The sequence below is a fragment of the Triplophysa dalaica genome, chromosome 1, assembly GCF_015846415.1.
Source record: "Triplophysa dalaica isolate WHDGS20190420 chromosome 1, ASM1584641v1, whole genome shotgun sequence".
NCBI classification, from domain to species: domain Eukaryota; kingdom Metazoa; phylum Chordata; class Actinopteri; order Cypriniformes; family Nemacheilidae; genus Triplophysa; species Triplophysa dalaica.
Window position 1 is genome coordinate 27,790,304 of NC_079542.1, and position 19,176 is coordinate 27,809,479.

The following is a 19,176-nucleotide window of genomic DNA, read 5'->3' on the forward strand; positions in this document are numbered from 1 at the left end:
AGGATTCGCTTAGAATTTTCATGAAATTTCAACAGGAATCTTGCTTATTTTTGCAGTCCTTTTGCTTTCCTTTACTGTGTAGTAATGTTGCAACTCAAAATGCACAGTTATACAGTTGAATTCAAACATTTAAAGATGAATATAGGTCCCAAACGATTAAGCAATTACGGAATATTAAATCAGCAGCTAGAGATTGAATCATCAGATTGATAAGAAACACCTGGATTAAAAACTGGAAAGTTGAGTTCGCTAGTGCGCGTAACAACATGTGCGCGACTGCGCAATGCATAGCTGCCTTTTCCAACAGGTGTCTAAATTCTCTCACTCACTCTGAGGATTTTACACACTTTCAAACCAAACGTCAGATGAATGAAACGGATTTTACGTGTTTTAGAGCTTAAAATGTCACCGGACTTACTTTCTGCACTTTCTTGAAGATATACGCATGAAGATACGTTCATTTTTCATGACATCCACGAAAATATCTCATGTTAATTAATGTCGTTTCGTACTTTTAGGTAACAGTGTAAGGAAAGGGTTTATTGTAGATGCCGATCATAACGCAGAGTAGCATTTTATTTTTAACGCTTTGCATTTGTTCATTATCCATATTGGAGTCTCCTTTTATCAACCTCTCATGAGGGTTTGACATCTATGAATGACTTGACTGGGTATAGGAGAAGCCTGTGACTGAACGACTGTTTTGGTATTTCAATAATGACGATCACCTCGAGATCTCCAAACTGATAACTTGGGCTCGAGTGAAACGGCATACACTGGAGGACGATGAAGACAGTTTTATATTTTTTTGCTGTTTTGATCATCTGGAACTCGGGTAAGTAATAGGCTATATAGGTAAATCCAATGTTGGTGTATTTTCATGTCACATTCTAAGGGTTTTAAATGTGTAACTGTTGTTGTAGGAATTGGGTTGAAACCTTTTGTAAACGAGAAACTTCACAACACGTTTAAGGTTGTCTAATATTACAGGAAGAACAGGTTCTCATGACATATCTGTGATGTGCGTATGATTCAGGGTGTCAGGCGCTCCTATGCTCACGCACACATTTCCTGCTTATTTGCGCACTTGTCTGCACATAACACGAAGGAGTGTTTCCTAGACCTCTTAAAAGGTGTGATGAGGCTGAGGGTGTTCTTAACGTATCTTACATCGTTGAGAGTTGTGGGTCTTGTAGAATATATTATTCACCTGTTCGTTTTCTGTGTAGTGGGTGGCTAGAGGTGTAGCCTCCATTGTGGGGATATTCGGTCGATCTTGGATCACCTATACTGGTGGGATATCTGAGGGAAATTCATCAATAAACAAACTAGCATACTGATCCTTGTCTGAAAATGCAAAAACGGTTTTTGTAAGAGTTAGGTTTAGGGGTGTGGTTAGTGGAAAGGGAGGGTCATTAGGAACAACATGAAGTCTATGGCAAATCCCCAGGAAGATACAAAGACAAATGTGATGGACAACAAAATGTCTTATGGGTAGATTTTTTGAAATTGAGATTTTTACAGCACAATATGTAACAGTATCTTGCAAAGTTTAAACAGTTTAAAACTCTGGATTTTTTTGTTGTTGAAAAAAATCAAAATATTGAGAAAATTGCCTTTGAAGTTGTTAATCAGAACAACTGATTAGGGTTGGACATTTGCAAAATATCTTCATGGTACATGATCTTTACTTAATATCCTAATGATTTTGGGCATAAAAGAAAAATCGATCATTTTGACCCATATAATGTATTTCTGGCTTTTACTTAAAATGTATCCAAGCTACTAAAGGCTAGTTTTGTGATCGAGGGTCATAAATGTGTGTGTGTTCGAATGTCAATGTAGGGTGAGTATGTTGGTTAAATTGCTTTATCCTGTTCTATTAAGCCATTTTTGTTTTTAAACATACATTGTAGTTTCTATATATAAAGTTTATATGGGTACACAACAAATGACAAAACACTTCTGTTGTTAATTCAGGAATAACTTTGGAAAATAATTTTGTATAGACAGTGACTAACAGAATTCTGTGTTATAAAGAGGTGTATGCCGGTAATCTTGTTAATGCACTCACAGCTCATACATTGTTGTGTTCATTAATCTTTAAATATATGTTGGAGTCCTCTCTTGCCTAGGACAGTTGCATTGATGCATGCTGACCAGTGAGACTGATGGGAACAGTGGGAAGTAGACACGGAAAAAGACCCAGACAAGGAATCTAAAGAATTACAAAGATTAAAGTCAGGATCACACTCCTGATTTTTGATCACAGAGCACTTTAAGCAGGACACTTAACGGTGGTTTGCTGCAGGGAGACAATCCCATTTAGTGTACAGTTAATGGATTATGACCAGGACCAAAGTTATTTTATTTTCTGTGTTGCACAGGTTACTTTTTAAAAAAAATTACTTAATGTGTGTCAAATGTAGCAAACAAAGTTTAGAGAATAATACGTAAATAAATCAATAGTTTTGCCAGAAATTCAAATTCTGTGGCCGTTCTGTGGGTGTCAATCTGATCAATTTATCAAGTCTTACTGGATATTGATCTATCTTTTTTCAAAAGAGATTGCATATTAAAAATGACTTTGTGAAGTTACAGACAGAATTCTATTGAATATCTAAGAAATGTAAAACATTTCAATAAACGTGACCAATTTGTCAATATGAACATTATCATTAGCAGTCAAACAGTCAAAGTAGATTGTTATATTACTAATAATGAAGATGCAGAAACAGTAAGATAAATTATAAAAACGTCAAATGGATAATTTGTTGATCAGGCTGATCATCCATAATGATCGATAATTGGTTGCACCAACAGGTTTATATTTAAATCATTTGATCCAGGTTTTAATTTGACAGTAAATCTGGTTTAACTTCAATTCTGTTGCTCCATTTTTTTAAGCTCTGATTTATCTCTTAGTTAGGGATTAACTTTAAATTTGCTTCACATATCTATAATACAATGTGCGGAAAACTGCAGGTCCGGTCCCGAACATACACATTTTAGCTGATTGTACAAAATTTCACCTACTTCTGATTGGTTCGTTCACTTAGGATACTGCTTTGTGATTGGTCTTTATCTCCAAAGCCTGCCCCTAAACCTAATCCTAACCCTAACCTTCGTAGGGGATAACGGGGAAGTAAAGCTCTTTATTTAAACTCAATTCAAACAAGGCAAAACCTGACTAGGAAACCTGACGTAGGGAAAACTCACAGGAACAAAAAACACGACAGCATGAAACGAATCGGTACGGGACAGAGGGAATTTGGGCTTAATATAGGAGAACAATAACGGGGGTTAATTACATGGGGAAAAAGATGGCAGGTGACGGGAATAAACCACTAAGGGGAAGTTAACTGGGAAACAAGGATGCGTTGCCAAAACATACATAACAAAGACCACGTGTCTCTGCACAGAACACAACAAGACATGGTACTGTCACAACCCTGCCCACAAAATTTGAATAGTCCAGTCAAGAAGGACAGGATCATGACAGTACCCCCACCCCAAGGGACGCCCCCTGGCAGCTCAAGGGAAAAAACTTGTGGGACAGACATGAGGACAAACACCACAGATATAAAACGGAACAAACTAGGGGCAACATGGAGATATCAAAAAAGGGGTTGGCCAAACGTGAGGACACTAGGCACGGGCGGGACAGGAGGAGGGGATTAGGAGGGACTGGGGCTCGAAAAGTGGGGAGGTGTGGTAGGGGCAGGATGGGAAGGGCTAGGCTGGGCTGGGGATGACTGGAGAATATGTAATAGGGGGGCTGAAGGTTGGGGGAATGCCGCTAGGAAAAAAGGCCGGCTGGGTTGCCGACCGGACTGCCTGCAGGAATGTCGGCTGTATTTGCGGCAGGACGGTGGCTGGACCGCCGAATGGACTGGTGACTGGCGTTCTGCCAAGGCTGGACCAGAATGCGGCCCTGCCGGCGGACTGGATACCATTGCAGCGTCCGGATTGGGACTGGAAGCAGGCACTGATGTCAGTGATCCCCTCCTCCACTTTTTCTTCCAGGAGCAAGCCACCATGCTTCTGGTCGGTTGCACAGACGCGGTGGAGGGCGTGGCTTGCTCGGGACCGAAGGAGTTGGTCGCCGTCACCCAAGACTCCCTCCTCTCTCGCTTGAAAAGGAGGTTGGTGGCCAGGGTGGAGCAGCGGTGTCTGGGGCAGAGGTCGTGGATATGCTTCCCTCCAGGATCCCATCCAAGGGGGTCGGAGAGTTGAGACATGACAGGAGGACACGTAACAAAGACCATGTGTCTCCACACAGAACAAAAAAACACACAAGACATGGTAGTGTCACGACCCTGTCCACAAAACCTAAAAACTCCAGACAAGAAGGAAAGGATCGTGACACTGGCAATCCGATGGTGTCACAATTATGCTAAAGACTAATAGCGTTTAGCCTCAAAATATGGTGTGGCGATTCCAAACGCTGCATTATTTCTGGTGTTTCTCCTGTTGTATAATGAGCCCCTCCAGCTCAGAGTATATTATTCCTGTTATGTGCTACTAACATTATAAAAAAGGATTAATTCAATTCTATTCAAGTTTATTTATATAACGCTTTTCACAATGTGCATTGTTCCAAAGCAGCTTTACGTGGCAAACAGGAGAAACAGAAAAAGTAATGCACAGCACAGTTTATAGAATGATTTATTATCATTCTAATAAATAATATCTAATAAATAAATTAATAAATATATAAATGCAGTCTCCCGGTGAGCAAGCCAACACTGCCCTGCTTATTATAAAAAGTATTACTTAAATTTAATTAGACTTTCTTATTTAACATTTTTCCCTGTATGGTTCAACGTACCATCATATACGTAGTGTATAAGTGAATACTGTAGTATACTGAAGTAGTTTTTAATGTGGGCAAATATATTACTATTGTATAGTAAAGGACTAAAAACACAGAAACCAGAAAAATTTAAACTGAAAATAACAGATTTCTTATTGTTGTTGTGTCATTCCTTATATTGCAAGCCATATCTCTCTGGCCCCTCATTTGGGATGCTTTTCATGAACTGGCCCCATGACAAACTTATTGAATAGCCCAGGTCTAGTCTGTTTCAAGTTTTATCTTTTAATTGAAAATTTTGTTGTTCATTTTGCAGTGTCAAAGGTGAGTTCCAGCGCCTTGCATTTACATGGAATTTGTGTAACACTTTACAATGCATTGGTAAATGCATTATTCAGCATGAACTAACTGTAAGCAGTATAGTTTTTCAGCGTTTTATTAATCTTTGTTAATGTTAGTAAATGTCAAAACAATTGTTCCTGTTAGTTCACTGTGATTTAACCATTGTTAACACCTACAACTAGGTGATTTCCAGGTAGGGCTTTCTTAGGCAGGTTCCATGGGATCCTCAGGAAGATTTTTGTTTTAGAAAACTAAAAGAAAGAACAACCATTAAAGGGAGATATTGGCTGTTGATATTTTCCTGGCTATTAATGTTTTTCGGAGAAAATTGCCAAACTTATTGGAGAGTCAAACATTTTTCTTAAAAGGATACATTTACCTTCACCTACTAAAGTTTGTCATTAGGGACACCTAAAATATTCTCATTACTTAAAATAACAAAATGTAGTTTTTACTTAATGTAAAAACCTATTTGGTATATTTTCATATATTGTTTCTAATGAGTAACAATACGCACACATACATACTGCAGAATACACATTTGGGACATTGTTTTGTGTTGATCTGTTAAGGCAGTGGTTCTCAAAATTTTTGGCTAAAGTACCCTTTTTATGATTTTTTCAACTACAACATTTTACTTTAATATACAGTGAAATGAGAGTCAAACCTTTATTATATCTAAATGTATGAATTTATTTTTAAGCATATTTGTGTAGTCCTAATTTCATATATAAATACTATTATCATAATTTATTGTTTTTCATTATTTATTCCTAAATGTCAGTTTCTCTCACGTTCTCTCTGCAGTAGCCCAAAGCACCCCTGGGGGTACGCGTACCCCCATTTGAGAACCACTGTGTTAAGGCGTATACATCTTCACATACAGGGATCTCTTTACATCAGAAGTTTGATATTCTTCTGAGAAAAAACATCTAGAAATCTGCTCAGTGGAGAGTCCATGTTTAATTGTGACACCTACTTAACAGAGTAAATTTTTTGGTACATTACATCACCTTTATTTACATTGTGCACAACAAAGGCCCTAAACATTCTCAATTGAAATTTTAATGAGACATGTAAAGATGAGTCTGTGTTAATCTGATTACAACCAGTGCACAAATTAATTATGAGTACACTTGATTTGTGAATAACGAATCTAATCTTGATGACGGAGAGCAATACACGAGGCAATGGGTTTGTCATGTCGCACCATGTCCAGTGGTGATGAAATATAAAATTATAATGGGTACTATTGTCTTTTTCCTGTCACGGTTTTGCAACTGATACTGACTGCCGAATTCTTGTCATTATCAGTGGCTGATACTGATCCCAATCCTTTAATTCTTATATACCTGATATGTAGGCTCTATGATGACTGTAACTGTTAACCTGTTAAAGGAGCATCTAGCGGTGAGGTTGCGAATTGCAAGTTACATCTTACTTCACCCTCCCTTTCGAAGCACTACAGCAGCTAACACAGGACTAACGTGTCTTTTCTCGTTATTGTTTCTTTGCCGAAAGAGGGTTATGAAATGCACTCTGTAGAGCAGTTTGTTTAGGGCTATAGAAACAACATGGTGACTTCAATGTTAGGGGATCCGCAGTGTATGTAGATAGAAAAAGCTCATTCTAACGTAATAAAAACATAACGCTTCCTTTATGTAAGGTCTTTATAAATATCTTTATAAACATCATAATGTGTATTACATTTCTGTCAATAGATCCTCTTAAAGAGTAAGTAGTATATGATTTTTAAGATCCTACTTTGGTTTATGGAGTGTCCAACAACAAGTCTATTTACATGGAAGGTGTAAAAACACTATTATGTCATAATAATATGTAATTATTCATACCTTTTTCTTGACTGACTCTCAAATGATTCGATCCACGATTCATCCGTCTAATCCCCTCCTATCCCCTCCTCCTATGTCATGTGGTTGGTGATGGTGTAGTCTGCTGTGATTGGTCAAATGCGTTTGTAACGAGCAAGGCGGGACGAGAGCCTTGAGGGAATGATGCGAGTGATGATAATGAATGTCAGATGTGTTGCACAGGTATCGCATCTCTTTGGAGGAGATCGCAAGCATAAAAGGACGAGTGACTAGAGTGTACGACGAGAGAGGACCAGGCCTAGATTTTATGTTTTTGTGGCCAGCAGTCGACTGTGTGGGAGCTGCTGGCATTTTCCTTTCGCTTTGTGGTTTGTTTATTTTTATTAAAAGTTGTTGAACGTTGACCGCCTCCTTCCGATTCCTTGAACTTGTTACAGTGTTCATAATGTGTCGCAAATGGAACGCCTGCCATCATTGCTGGATTACGGTTTACAGGTTACATATAATATACAGTGTATAGATAGAGATTTTACCTTACCTTTAACCTTACCAGTTTGAGCCCTAGCCTGACAAAGAATGATCCGAAGACGATAGAAGATAATAGATAGACAATAATAGTTTGAACACTTAAAATAGCCTAGTTCATAGCTAGATAAACAAACTGTTATACTCCAGAAATGACCGTACATCTTGGCGTTAGCGTTTAATGCATTAGCTAAACACGGACATAAGGTACACAAATATTTCTTGAAGTTCAGACAAAAATAAATAGTCACACTTAAAGGTTGTGATTCGGTGGAGCTAACAGGTCCAAATAAGGTTGGTTTTCCATCACGAATGGGCGACAGTGTTTTGGTGGAGGGGAGTGAAGTTTTCATGGCAGTCCCAGCAAAATGAGGGCGGGGACTATGTCTAGTGACATAGATATGTGGCGGTACTTGTTCACGTCTCGTTTGCGTGATTCAGAGTCGACTCCCTTTTTTACAAGCCAATAACATTGTTAATTATTCACCTTTGGAAGGTGAATAATTTACTTTCAAGTCAACTTACTTTCAAACATGGCAACATAACACACTGGATGAAATGTAATTTTCATGATCTACTGCTACTTACTCTTTAAATATTACACACAGGACCTTCATTATGTTTTTTAAAATAGGGCTTATTCAAAAGACTATCCATTTTAGGAGACATAATGAAACCGTGTCAAACTGAACATAATTGCAAGGTGTGTATAAACATTGTCCAGTATGTGACTGAGGACAAAAATAGATGGAAACATTTCAGTGTGATTCAGTTTATGAAACTGACCAAATTTAATGGCCGATACCAATCTGTGTTCCATTGATCGGAGAGTAAAAGTTAAATTAATAAAATCACTGTAATGAGTGGCCTTTGGCTTTTTTGCAACTGGACTGATGAAGACTGCAATCTCACTCTCTTCATCTCTTTCTCTGTCTTTTTTTTTTAAGTTTGTGTTAGTGGAAAAGAATTTCTCGAACCCTCTGAGTCTCCTTGGACTCTGTATTCTTTGGCAGAGGATAATACACGTTTACCCTGTCGATTCAACACATCGGACAGCAAGGTTAAGGTAGTACAGGTGATCTGGATTCGAGAGAAATCAAAAGGAGGAGAAGAACAGATTATGACTGCCCATTTCAGGGAAGGCCAGACAGGTAACAAAAAATAACACTTTTAAATGACTTTTATCATTGTATTTTCCCGTCATAAAATTTTTAATTTATACTGAGAAACATAACATGAAGGATTCACATATATGTACATTACCAATATATTACATTCTGCTTTTAAATCTTTCGTCATTCAGACAGTTTTTCTTAGTAAATACATACATTTTAAATATATAGACTGCTTGTAATGATGATGCCACAAAATGTTCAGAGATTGATGTATTTGTTCCAAAATATGACAATGCATTTAAAGGCTTATTCTAAGAACATAGTACGTTCATGTAATACAGCTCCTGGTACAACAATATCCTCCCTTTGACTAATTGGAAGTTCAGAGTCATGTTTATTATCTATTTGTACTGAGGAGTATTTCAGGAGGTTAAATCTCAATCTATTGATTTACTATTACTGTATCTGTACTGGTAGAGTGATTACAATTGCATTTGTTACTAAATGATTTTTTTTTAATCCATATGCATTCTTTTACATTTACATTTATTAATTTAAGAAAGAAATTAGTCAATGAGCAGTGCAAAGATATCCAATTTCTAGCATAAACCTTGAAATGAGGGTAAAGCAAAAGTTGAAGCTGAAGAAGTTTATCAAACACATCTTATCTGGACATTAATTCACACTTTAGATGTATCTGAAAATACCATAGTATATTATGATGTATGATTGAGGGTTACTTCACAGTAATAATTCTCGGGACTAAAAGCCATTTATATCGCTCTTTTCTCTCTTTTAGAGAACACTGGATACGCAGGGCGTGTGCGATTTGAGAACAGCGATCCGATAGCAGATTCTGCTCTGACACTTATGGGGACAAGTCCCGCAGATGAGGGCAAATACATCTGCAAGGTTACCACCTTCCCCACAGGAAACTTTGAGACTAAGATTTCTCTCACAGTCTGGAGTAAGTCCATATTCACTGTACCTGGATTTACACTGGAAGATTAAAGCTGTAAAGCCAATTCTGGAGCTATTTTACCTAATCAGCACATTATTGTTTAATTACATCACAGGTTGTTTTTATTACCAGTGAGAAATCTTAGGAGCATTGCTTTATTCTTTAATAATTCATCCCACAGTATAATTTACTGTATATTGTCAGAATAGATTTGAGGATGTATGGATTATATCTGGCAGTTAAAAATGAAGAAAATTGGCCACAACAATTGGACAGGATTTCTAAAATAATATTTCGCTTTTACCAAAGGTAACTTTTATAAACTGGGTCAGTCTGTTAACCATAAAGCTAACCTTGCTCTGATGTTATGTTTGCTGTAATTGTTCTCAGAATAACACAGCGCTTATCTGCGTCAATGGTAGTGACAATAGACGTTATAAAAGTGACAGTGTACATTGTTGGTGTAAGTATAGAAAAAATTAAATAGCTGAAGCTTTTCAAATGGGTATTGAAGTAACGACAGTAATTTGTGATGTTGTGACAATCAAAGTAAGGATTATGTTGCCAATGCGAAATTTAAGACATATTTAGTCTTTGCTATAAGAATCATTTGTACTTGTTCTTTGCTTATTTGTACAGCTATTTGTCTTTTTTATATAGCATTTGCATGTGTATTTATTTATGTCATGTCAGCCAAGCCTATTGCCTCCCTGGAACCCATCATTATGGTTGAGGGTCAATCATACAGTCTGGCTGCTACTTGCCGTTCTGTGGCTAAGCCGATGGCAGGCCTCTCCTGGGACACAGAACTTCCAGGTCGCAGCAAGAACCACAGCTTTGACGATGGGGTGGCATCGATCCAGTTTTCCCTCCACCCACTTCGTAGCATGAATGGCCAGAAGCTGGACTGCCTGGTCTGGCACCCATCTCAAAAAGGCCCTCACAGGATTACCAACAACCTTACAGTGCATTGTGAGTATTCATTTATCATGTGTAAATATAGAAAAGCATCTCACAACAAAAAGTTCACCGTTAAAAAAGAAACAATGAGCATAGCTGAAATATTCACTGCTTTCTTTAGTTTTTATAATGGACTGCAGTAGTGAGACAATAGCGCTCCTGTTTTTCCCCTCTGTACTTCCTTTGGGTATTTTTTGTTTAAATTAACTTGATCTCTATGATCTCTGTCATCTCTGTGCAGTTTCTAGCTCCTAGTGCAGACAGCTTCCCAAGTTATTTCGAAAAACTGCCAAGTACTTCCTTGATTATTGCATCACATGCAAACCATCTACATGGACACTTCAAGATTTGCAATGTCGCTTTGTATGTGACTCAGAATGATTGTGAATTTCCTTGGCAGTTTACAGAAATTGCAAATTTTAGATGTGATCTGTTTTGAACTGTCCGCAGATGTGTTATGACCTATGGGCTCTGCTTTCAAGCACTTGTTGTTTTTATCAATACTGTGACAACATTGTGTATGTCTGATTCATCTCCACTTGGACTGCAGTAAAAAAAAGTTAAGTTTGCTTCAGGAAAACATGTGTTATTACTTTCAACATTTTGTTCTATGTTTGTGTGCATGTTTACTTGCAGATCCTCCAAATGCATTGATTTCTGGCTATGAGGACAACTGGCATGTTGATATGCAAGAGGCCGTGCTACAGTGTAAAGGACAAGGAAATCCAAAACCATACCAGTTCAACTGGACTAGGTAAATTATAAACCAGTGCACATCTTTCTGTATTTTAATGTGCCTCTTCGCCTACTTTGTTTGTCTTCCTGTCCATATCGTTAGTAGTTTTCCCATAGTTCTGTTCTATTTGACAGCACACCAGAGTAATTTCTTTAGTCACAGAACACAGAGTGGCCATTGAATTCACAGCAGTTATTATTTTTTTGTTAGTCAACTGTCAAACAAGTCTGATGTTATTAGTCACACTCACACGCCTATTATTTTGCATTTTTTAGTACAAGTGACTAAGGGGGTGTAAACATGAACACTTAGATGATCACACACTTGCAAACTCTGTCTCAAGACAAACATTCTCTTTCTCACTCTTGAGTTGGGAAACCTGTTCTCTGGCTGCTTGGTGTTAATGCAAAGAAAATGAAGTAACTGTGGCCTCGGTGTCATGTTGCATGTTGCAACTTGTGCAGCAAACAGACGGAGTTACTTTCACACGGAGGTAAAAGGAAGAGAAAAGGGCGATGAGTGGGTTGATGACGAATGAGATGATTTGTTAGGGAATTTTGCCACTGTGTTGATGTGTGTCACAGGATGAATATTATCACTTCCAGCATGCAAATTGCATTATGCAGTACAGTATGAAAATGATGCTGCATATTATTCCATGTATAAGCTGTGGACAGACATATACTTGTGGCCTGTATGTGTTTAACAATATACACATTAATAACAATAGAAAAGCTTTGAATGTTTCGAAAAGCTTTAACAAAAGCCTTTAGACTGGATACAGTAACAACAAGAAACAAAGGTTTAACACAGAATATTAAATTCAGTTATTTATACACAGCTACAATACATTGAAACATTGCACACTCTGTATCATATATGTTCAATATATCAAATGAAAGCTCTTATTCTACAGAACATAGATCTCCAGTTGGATTTATTGATATTTTACCACAGATAAAATGCAAATCAAATGAATTATGATGTATGAAATTGATATTTATAAACAAACAACACATCCATTGAATATCTAGGCTGATAACAGCATTCCACCATTACACTTAGCAACAAATGCTACATAATCTTTTTCATTTGGTTGTTTTCTACAAAATAAGTCCATTCTTACTTCTCTTTGTGGTTTTAAAAGTTAAAAACCCCTTTTCCAATGTCTCCTATAAACGTGCTGCGTCAGCACCGTGACATAAAAGCTTGGATAGATAAAAAGTCTGTAAATATCTGAACCTCTGTCTATCCACAAAAATATACATATTAAACGGAAGCTCAGACTCTGACCTCTATGTAGAACCCTCATTCGTCTAAATAGGCGAATCAGAGGCCAAAACACCACAAGCAAACTCAACACCAAGTTTCGCTTGTTACATGCACTTTCAGGTAGTTACATGCAATTGAAATAGGTTTACTGTGAAATTACACAAAATATTCAATTTTATAAGTTGCTATGGGGTCTATTTAAAATTGGCAAATTCAGGCGGAAACTACGGAAACTGGACACTTCAGTTGCTTTAGAATAATAATTGAATACTACAAACATTTTTCCTCTTTATGTTGCGACCTGTTGGAATCAAGAACAATTGTCTGTAGGTTCCTGGGCCCCTCAGGCTCAGCATAACACAATTTCAAAAACAAAGTTTAGAAAACATGCCTTTATTTTTGTTTTTTTCATAGGACTGACAACACATACAATAATGTGTATCACTTTCAGCAGTGTTTTATGAAATTTGAAGGGGTTTCCTGCAATATAACAAAAAATTATGTATTTACACCATTGTATGGGGATATGGTGTGTATTTAAAATTAGGTTTGCCATGTTCAGGCGGAAATCTAAAAAATGGCCCATGTATAAAAATAAAATAGCTTATATTTGGGAATCCATTTCTAGGTTTAGGTAAGGTTTACATTAAGGTGTGAAAGGCATTCATTTTTTATTTTTCTGTTTTTGCAGGAAAGGTGAAGATTTACCAGAGAGTGTAACTGTGGAGGGTGGTATGTTGCGTTTTAGTAGGCCCCTCCGCTTGACAGATAAAGGAGCCTATATCTGCACAACCACCAATCTAGTGGGATCTGGGAAAGCTGAGATTGAATTAAATATATCAGGTAAGTGTTTATCTCACATTTTCAGTTTTGTCATTTAGTGATCAGTGCTAACATCTAGTGTAAATATTGTGCAATGCCTACAGTGTGACAAATCAGATCCATAAAGTTATCATTGTTTTATCATTTACTCATCTTCATGGCACCAGTAATAAAAAGCTTTCTGAAATAATTTGATTATTTAAAGGCTAATGTTTAAAAAATGTATTCGGTTAAATGATTATCCTTGCTGTGCCCTATCAAGAGATTTATCTCCATTTTTAGGTTATTTTTTTAAACTTTAAGTATGTCACACCATAGGACACATTTGGTTTATATATCAACTCACGATGTGTTTGGACCATACCACGTAAACTATAATGCATAAACTGTAAAAAAACGTAATTCCAAAAAAAAACGTAATATTCCATTAGTCTGGGTCATTAGAAACAAAAACATAAAATAACTAACTGGCTTACAGTTCACATGTTATGGTTTTCTGTTGCCAACTGTTGCAGCACTGAATTATAAACTATGGTTTCTGATGTATGGTTTCTTGTGATGCTGCTCATCCAATCAGAGTTTAGCATCAGAACGATTTATTTTAATTAGTTATTTAGTTTATTTTATAAAGGGTAATTTACAATATCTACATGTTGTGTGCATTTCTGTCTGTTTTAGAATCATCTCTGCACGGAACCTCTGTTAATCTCATTCTGATGATGATTATTGGTGGTGTGGCTGCATTGGTGGTTCTCTTTCTCATCATTGTGATCGTTTCTGTAAACCGCCACTATAAACGCAAAAATCAACAGCTGGCCATAGAACTAAATGAAAAAAAGTAAGGAGCATTTTTCTATAAGCTGATTTTTTTAACAAGACTGGTCTAAATATTCTAATTGCAATGCTGTACACTTGTGTCATTGTTTTTATGCCTTGTTGTCTTTCTTAGAGAGGAAATCAGCACACTATCAAGACAAGCCTCGTTTAGGAGAGTTCACTCCACTCCTTCGGAAAACAGATACTCGGTGCATATCCACATACACACACACACACACACACACGCTTACTTAAACACACTTAATAATTTTAACCATTTTTGCGCTGTCAAGAGCATGCCAAACCAACAGGTGGCGAAATAACCCTAACATTGCTGACCAATCAGAAGCCTTGATTCTGACATCAAACAAAGGAGATAGCGACACGCATTCCAATGTCATACACCAAGGCTGCATCCGAAATCGCATACTGTGACAGTACATAGCCTACTGAATTTGAATAAGCACCTACCTATTGGCCATTAAACAGTACATTCTATATAGTATGAGTGGGAGTAGTATGAACACATTTCGTATGGTCTATATATCTGCTATATTTATTTGATTTGCTTTTGAAATTGACCATTGCTCAGCCGCGTGGCATCATGGGATAGATAAGTGTCCATCCGATACGCACTCATGAATCTTGGCGGAATAAGTAGACCATCCGGGTATTTCTCGCCTACTTTTTTTGCATACTGAGGTTTCGGACATTCTATTCATGATTCACACTCATTTCCCCCTACTATATAATATGGAAGTAGGCGATTTCGGACGTAGCCCAAAACTCCAGTTTCACCGTCTGCAAGACAACACTGAAACTGGAGTTTCTAAAAATCGAGTGGATCAAGTAGTACGAGCCATAAATGTGTATGGATGGCTCATATATCTGGGGCCTCATTTATTATAGAGATTTCGTATCGTAGATTTCATGCTTCAAAAATGTTTTCATATTTATAAAACCATGCATACACCAAAAACTGTGTGTAGATGTTACTCCACCCCATATCCTCTGCAAAATAACCATATATGGATCCTACAGCGACTAGTTTTACTATGCATAATGTAATCAACATATCATTCCGTATGCTTATTTCTATCAACATGACAATACAAGACATTGCAAAGATATGAGCCAATAGACCACTCTACAACCGGATTCACCGGAAGAAGTGGCATTGCTTCTTCAGCTTTGCCAATCAGCAGAAGACTCTGCATACATATATCTGCACCCTATCTCCTCCCCGAAATGAAAGCCTAGTTTTTAAATGTAGGCATGCATAATGTGTACTTTGCACAGCACTCAATAATGATGAAACAAACAAAACAATTACAGTCACATTCGACTTTTAAATTGTGCTTAATCCACCAATAGTACAAATTCATCAAAAAAAATTAAAGTTTAAGAAAGTTTAGGGAAAAAAATTGCAGTTTTGGTTTCAAGAGAACACAAGCTTTTGCTGGTAAATCATCTTAGTACAACCTTTTTTCTTTTGCTTTATAAAACTAAATATTACCCTTTTAAACAACTTCAGGTGTAGCTAAGTGTCCAGAATTTGAGTGTGCGTGTGTCATTTTGCGCTCTATGATGATTTTTTGCCATGGGCCTTTTACATTAGTACTATACATTTGTAGTTCCATTCTCTTAGCAGAGGAGAGACCCCAATCAAGAGCAAGTAGCAGCGGAGGCAGCAGAGGGCGTCATTAGTACTACAGTGGTAGTGGGTTCCCCTACACCAGGGGTGTCCAAAGTCAGTCCTGGAGGGCCTGTGTCCTACAAAGTTTAGCTTCAACCCTATTCAAATACACCTCAACAGCTAATCAAGGTCTCACAAAGCAGACTAGAAACTTCAGAACAGGTGTGTTGAGCCAAGTTGGAGCTAAACTCAGCAGGAATGTGGCCCTCCAGGACCGACATTGGACACCCCTGCCCTATACACCTTTAGACTTTCATTACATCCGACCCTGATATTACACACCATCTCTCATTTTTGTCTTCTTTTACAGCACACAAAATTTTACAAATGATCAAAAATAAATCTCATTCCACTGTCTTATTCTTCTTTCAAAAGGATGACACACATGCTTTGAGAGTCGAGGGGACTTTACGGACCAGTCTCTCCTCACTGGTTTGTCTCTTTTCAGCTGTCATTTGTTTCGCATCCTATCATTTTTATTATGCGTATTGTGGCGAGACATGGTATATAGGTGTAATAATAAAAAAGTCAAATAAGATCTATTTAAAATACAACTCTTGTGTTTGTTTTACTCATACCTAAATGTTCACAGGATCGTCCTCGCTCTAGGGATAGTCGTTCCACTTTGGGAGGATTGGATTCGCTCGGCCGCCCTGCAATTTATAACACTTCAAGAAGAGTTAGAGACAAAATGATGGAGAGAGGTGACAGAGAAAGCACTCGATTGATGATGGAATATGAGCAGGGCAGTAATGTATCACAGGTATGTGGAGTTTATGTGTGATTGCATGAATACGGCAGTAAACAGTAAAAGCTCTTTTTTTAAAGAAAATGGTTAGTGAAATAAGTTTACCATTTAGAAAAGGGTTGTTCCGATACCAATACTAGTATTGGAAATGCCACAGATTCTTCAAAATTCTGTTATCGGTATCGGCGAGTACTTGAATCCATGTACCGATCTGACACCATCTTCTTAAACAGGACCTAGTTATGCCCGCTAGCTTTGCTTTACGCTGCAAATGGGAAATCCTTACTTCGCTGCTAGGTATGGCTGCTCAGAATGCAAACAAAGAAGGTTGTGCTGTGTCGTCACAAGCAACCACTGTTTAGAACTGAAGAAACGAAATGAAAATGTGCTAGCAGTAAGTCTGCTGTTTGGCAGTATTTCAGAATGGACCAACCAGCCTTAAGGAAAATAAATATTACTGTCAAATACCTATCAGATAATACAAATAATTATATCAATTCATACAGGGCTAGTAGTATGTACAGCTGTATACAGATACACACCCAGGTATCGGAACAGAAGGGTTATCGGCCGATACCCTGAGCCCAGGTATCGGAATCGGTAACGGGAGGGGAAAAAGGGTATTTGAACATCTCTTGAAACTCTCTGATGGTTAAATTATCTTAAGTACTATAGGAAATTTTACTTTTTCTTTTATTATGAGGTTTGCCATTCTTGAAGCTGTTTCCAACATTTCTTCAGGTTTCTGCATAGTTTACATTTCCAATAAAACAAAGATTTTTTTTTTTGTTGTTTTATGGTTGGAATTCAATTCAATGTAATCAGCACAACAGACTATGTAACAATTTTTTTAAATTGTTTTATAAGGAATTCCTCGCACATACTTATTCTTAATGTGAGATTTTTTATGCCATATACAAGAATTCATGTTATGTTTTTATGCTTTAGTAAATCAAGGCCCATTTACGCCATCACATTTAATACATCTCACTTTCCTATCCAGGAAACCCAACTTCTCCCTCCTCTCCATCCCTCTTCCTATACAATGGAACAGACTGCTGAAATGAACCATTCTCGTAATGGCAGTGCCATTCTCTTAGCAGAGGGGAGACCCCAATCAGGAGCAAGTAGCAGAGGAGGCAGCAGAGGGCATCATTCACCCTTAATATCCACATATCCAGTTCTTACAGATGAAGAGGAAGGAGATTCTGTCAGCCCCACAGATGAAGATTTGAGAGTTCACAGAGGTTTAATGGAGCCAGATGCTTTTGAAAATGGAGGTAGCGGGACAACCAGTTCTCTGATATCAGAGGCACTATCCAATCATTTTGAACGTGCTAATGGGACACTACGGCCCAAGTCAAAACCCAATAACATTCTGCTCCCAGCCAACACCACACTGCTCATTTCTCCCCACAGCCCACCTATTCACAAAGCGCAGATCGTGTAGAGATCATGCATCATTTGTATGTTTCAGTAGATTCCTCTATAATATCACAATCCAATGTGAATGGATTGTAAAATGGATCTGTACCTAATCTTTTTCAATACAGAACTAACACCACCTGCTATTTAAAAAAGAAAATCAAACCACTTGACTACATTGTCAAAACTGTGGACTGAATATCAGGACAGAAAAGTAAAAAAAGAAAGGTACTTCTCAAATGGTACCTTAGTTGAACTATCAACCAATTGGAAACTGGTCCTTTTGAGTATTATGGGGCTTACATGTGTTTCAGGTACAGTCTAAAGATCACCAGAGTTAAGCTGGAACCAGGGAATGGATTTACTTTTATTATTTTTTAAGGCTTCATTCGATTCACTGTTGTGGGAGAAAACACTACATTATTTCTAATGCGTCTGGTCAGTTAATTCTTCACTGTGACTTAATGTTTGTAATTCAGACATCATGTACATCTGATGTTCAAAAAAAATCGGTATGTGTCTGTTGTTTATTTTTGATCTCTTTGTGTATGACAAAAGCCACTGCATGAATAGTATTAATGAAGTATTCCAGATCGCCTGCACAAAATTAAGTGCTGTTGCATTCACAACATGTCATTATCGTTCTAGAAGTGACATTGTCATTGTTTACAACATTTATACTTCATTATCTCATAATACTTTATTTTAGTTTTGCTACACTTTGTTGTGTTAAAAGTTGTTGATGTTACTGCTTAGAACCAAAGACAACAAAATACGAATCACAAAACAAATGCATGGGTTGTGATGGTAATTGACAGTTCACTTGAAATCACTTCATAAGACAACGCTGGTCCAAAAGAACTTCCTGTTTCAGTTGCTTAACACTGCACACACGTTTGAACAGAATACCACTGACAGAACAAAACCAAATCGATTTTTTATCTTTAATGTTTAATTATGTGTAAAATAAATGTACATGTTAGTACAGTGCATGGTTTGGCTTTAATAGTCAGTTATTAAATCAACTCTATACAGTATGTGTCAAGGTAATTTAAAAAAAACACAACATAGTTTGCTGTTTTTCACACTAGATTTGAACAGTCTGGGGTG

The 19,176-nt window shown here is 37.3% G+C and overlaps 1 protein-coding gene across 1 annotated transcript; it reads left to right on the forward strand.

The window, feature by feature from the left end:
* Positions 1 to 293: 293 nt before the first annotated feature.
* Positions 294 to 19,056, forward strand: nectin4a (nectin cell adhesion molecule 4a). The gene is made up of 11 exons (XM_056755164.1): positions 294 to 835; positions 8,463 to 8,666; positions 9,430 to 9,597; positions 10,285 to 10,563; positions 11,188 to 11,305; positions 13,251 to 13,402; positions 14,060 to 14,219; positions 14,331 to 14,406; positions 16,269 to 16,325; positions 16,486 to 16,656; positions 17,645 to 19,056. The coding sequence occupies exons 1-11, from the start codon at positions 787 to 789 to the stop codon at positions 18,089 to 18,091; spliced, it is 1,881 nt and encodes a 626-aa protein (XP_056611142.1). The 5' UTR covers positions 294 to 786; the 3' UTR covers positions 18,092 to 19,056.
* The last annotated feature ends 120 nt before the right edge of the window (positions 19,057 to 19,176 follow it).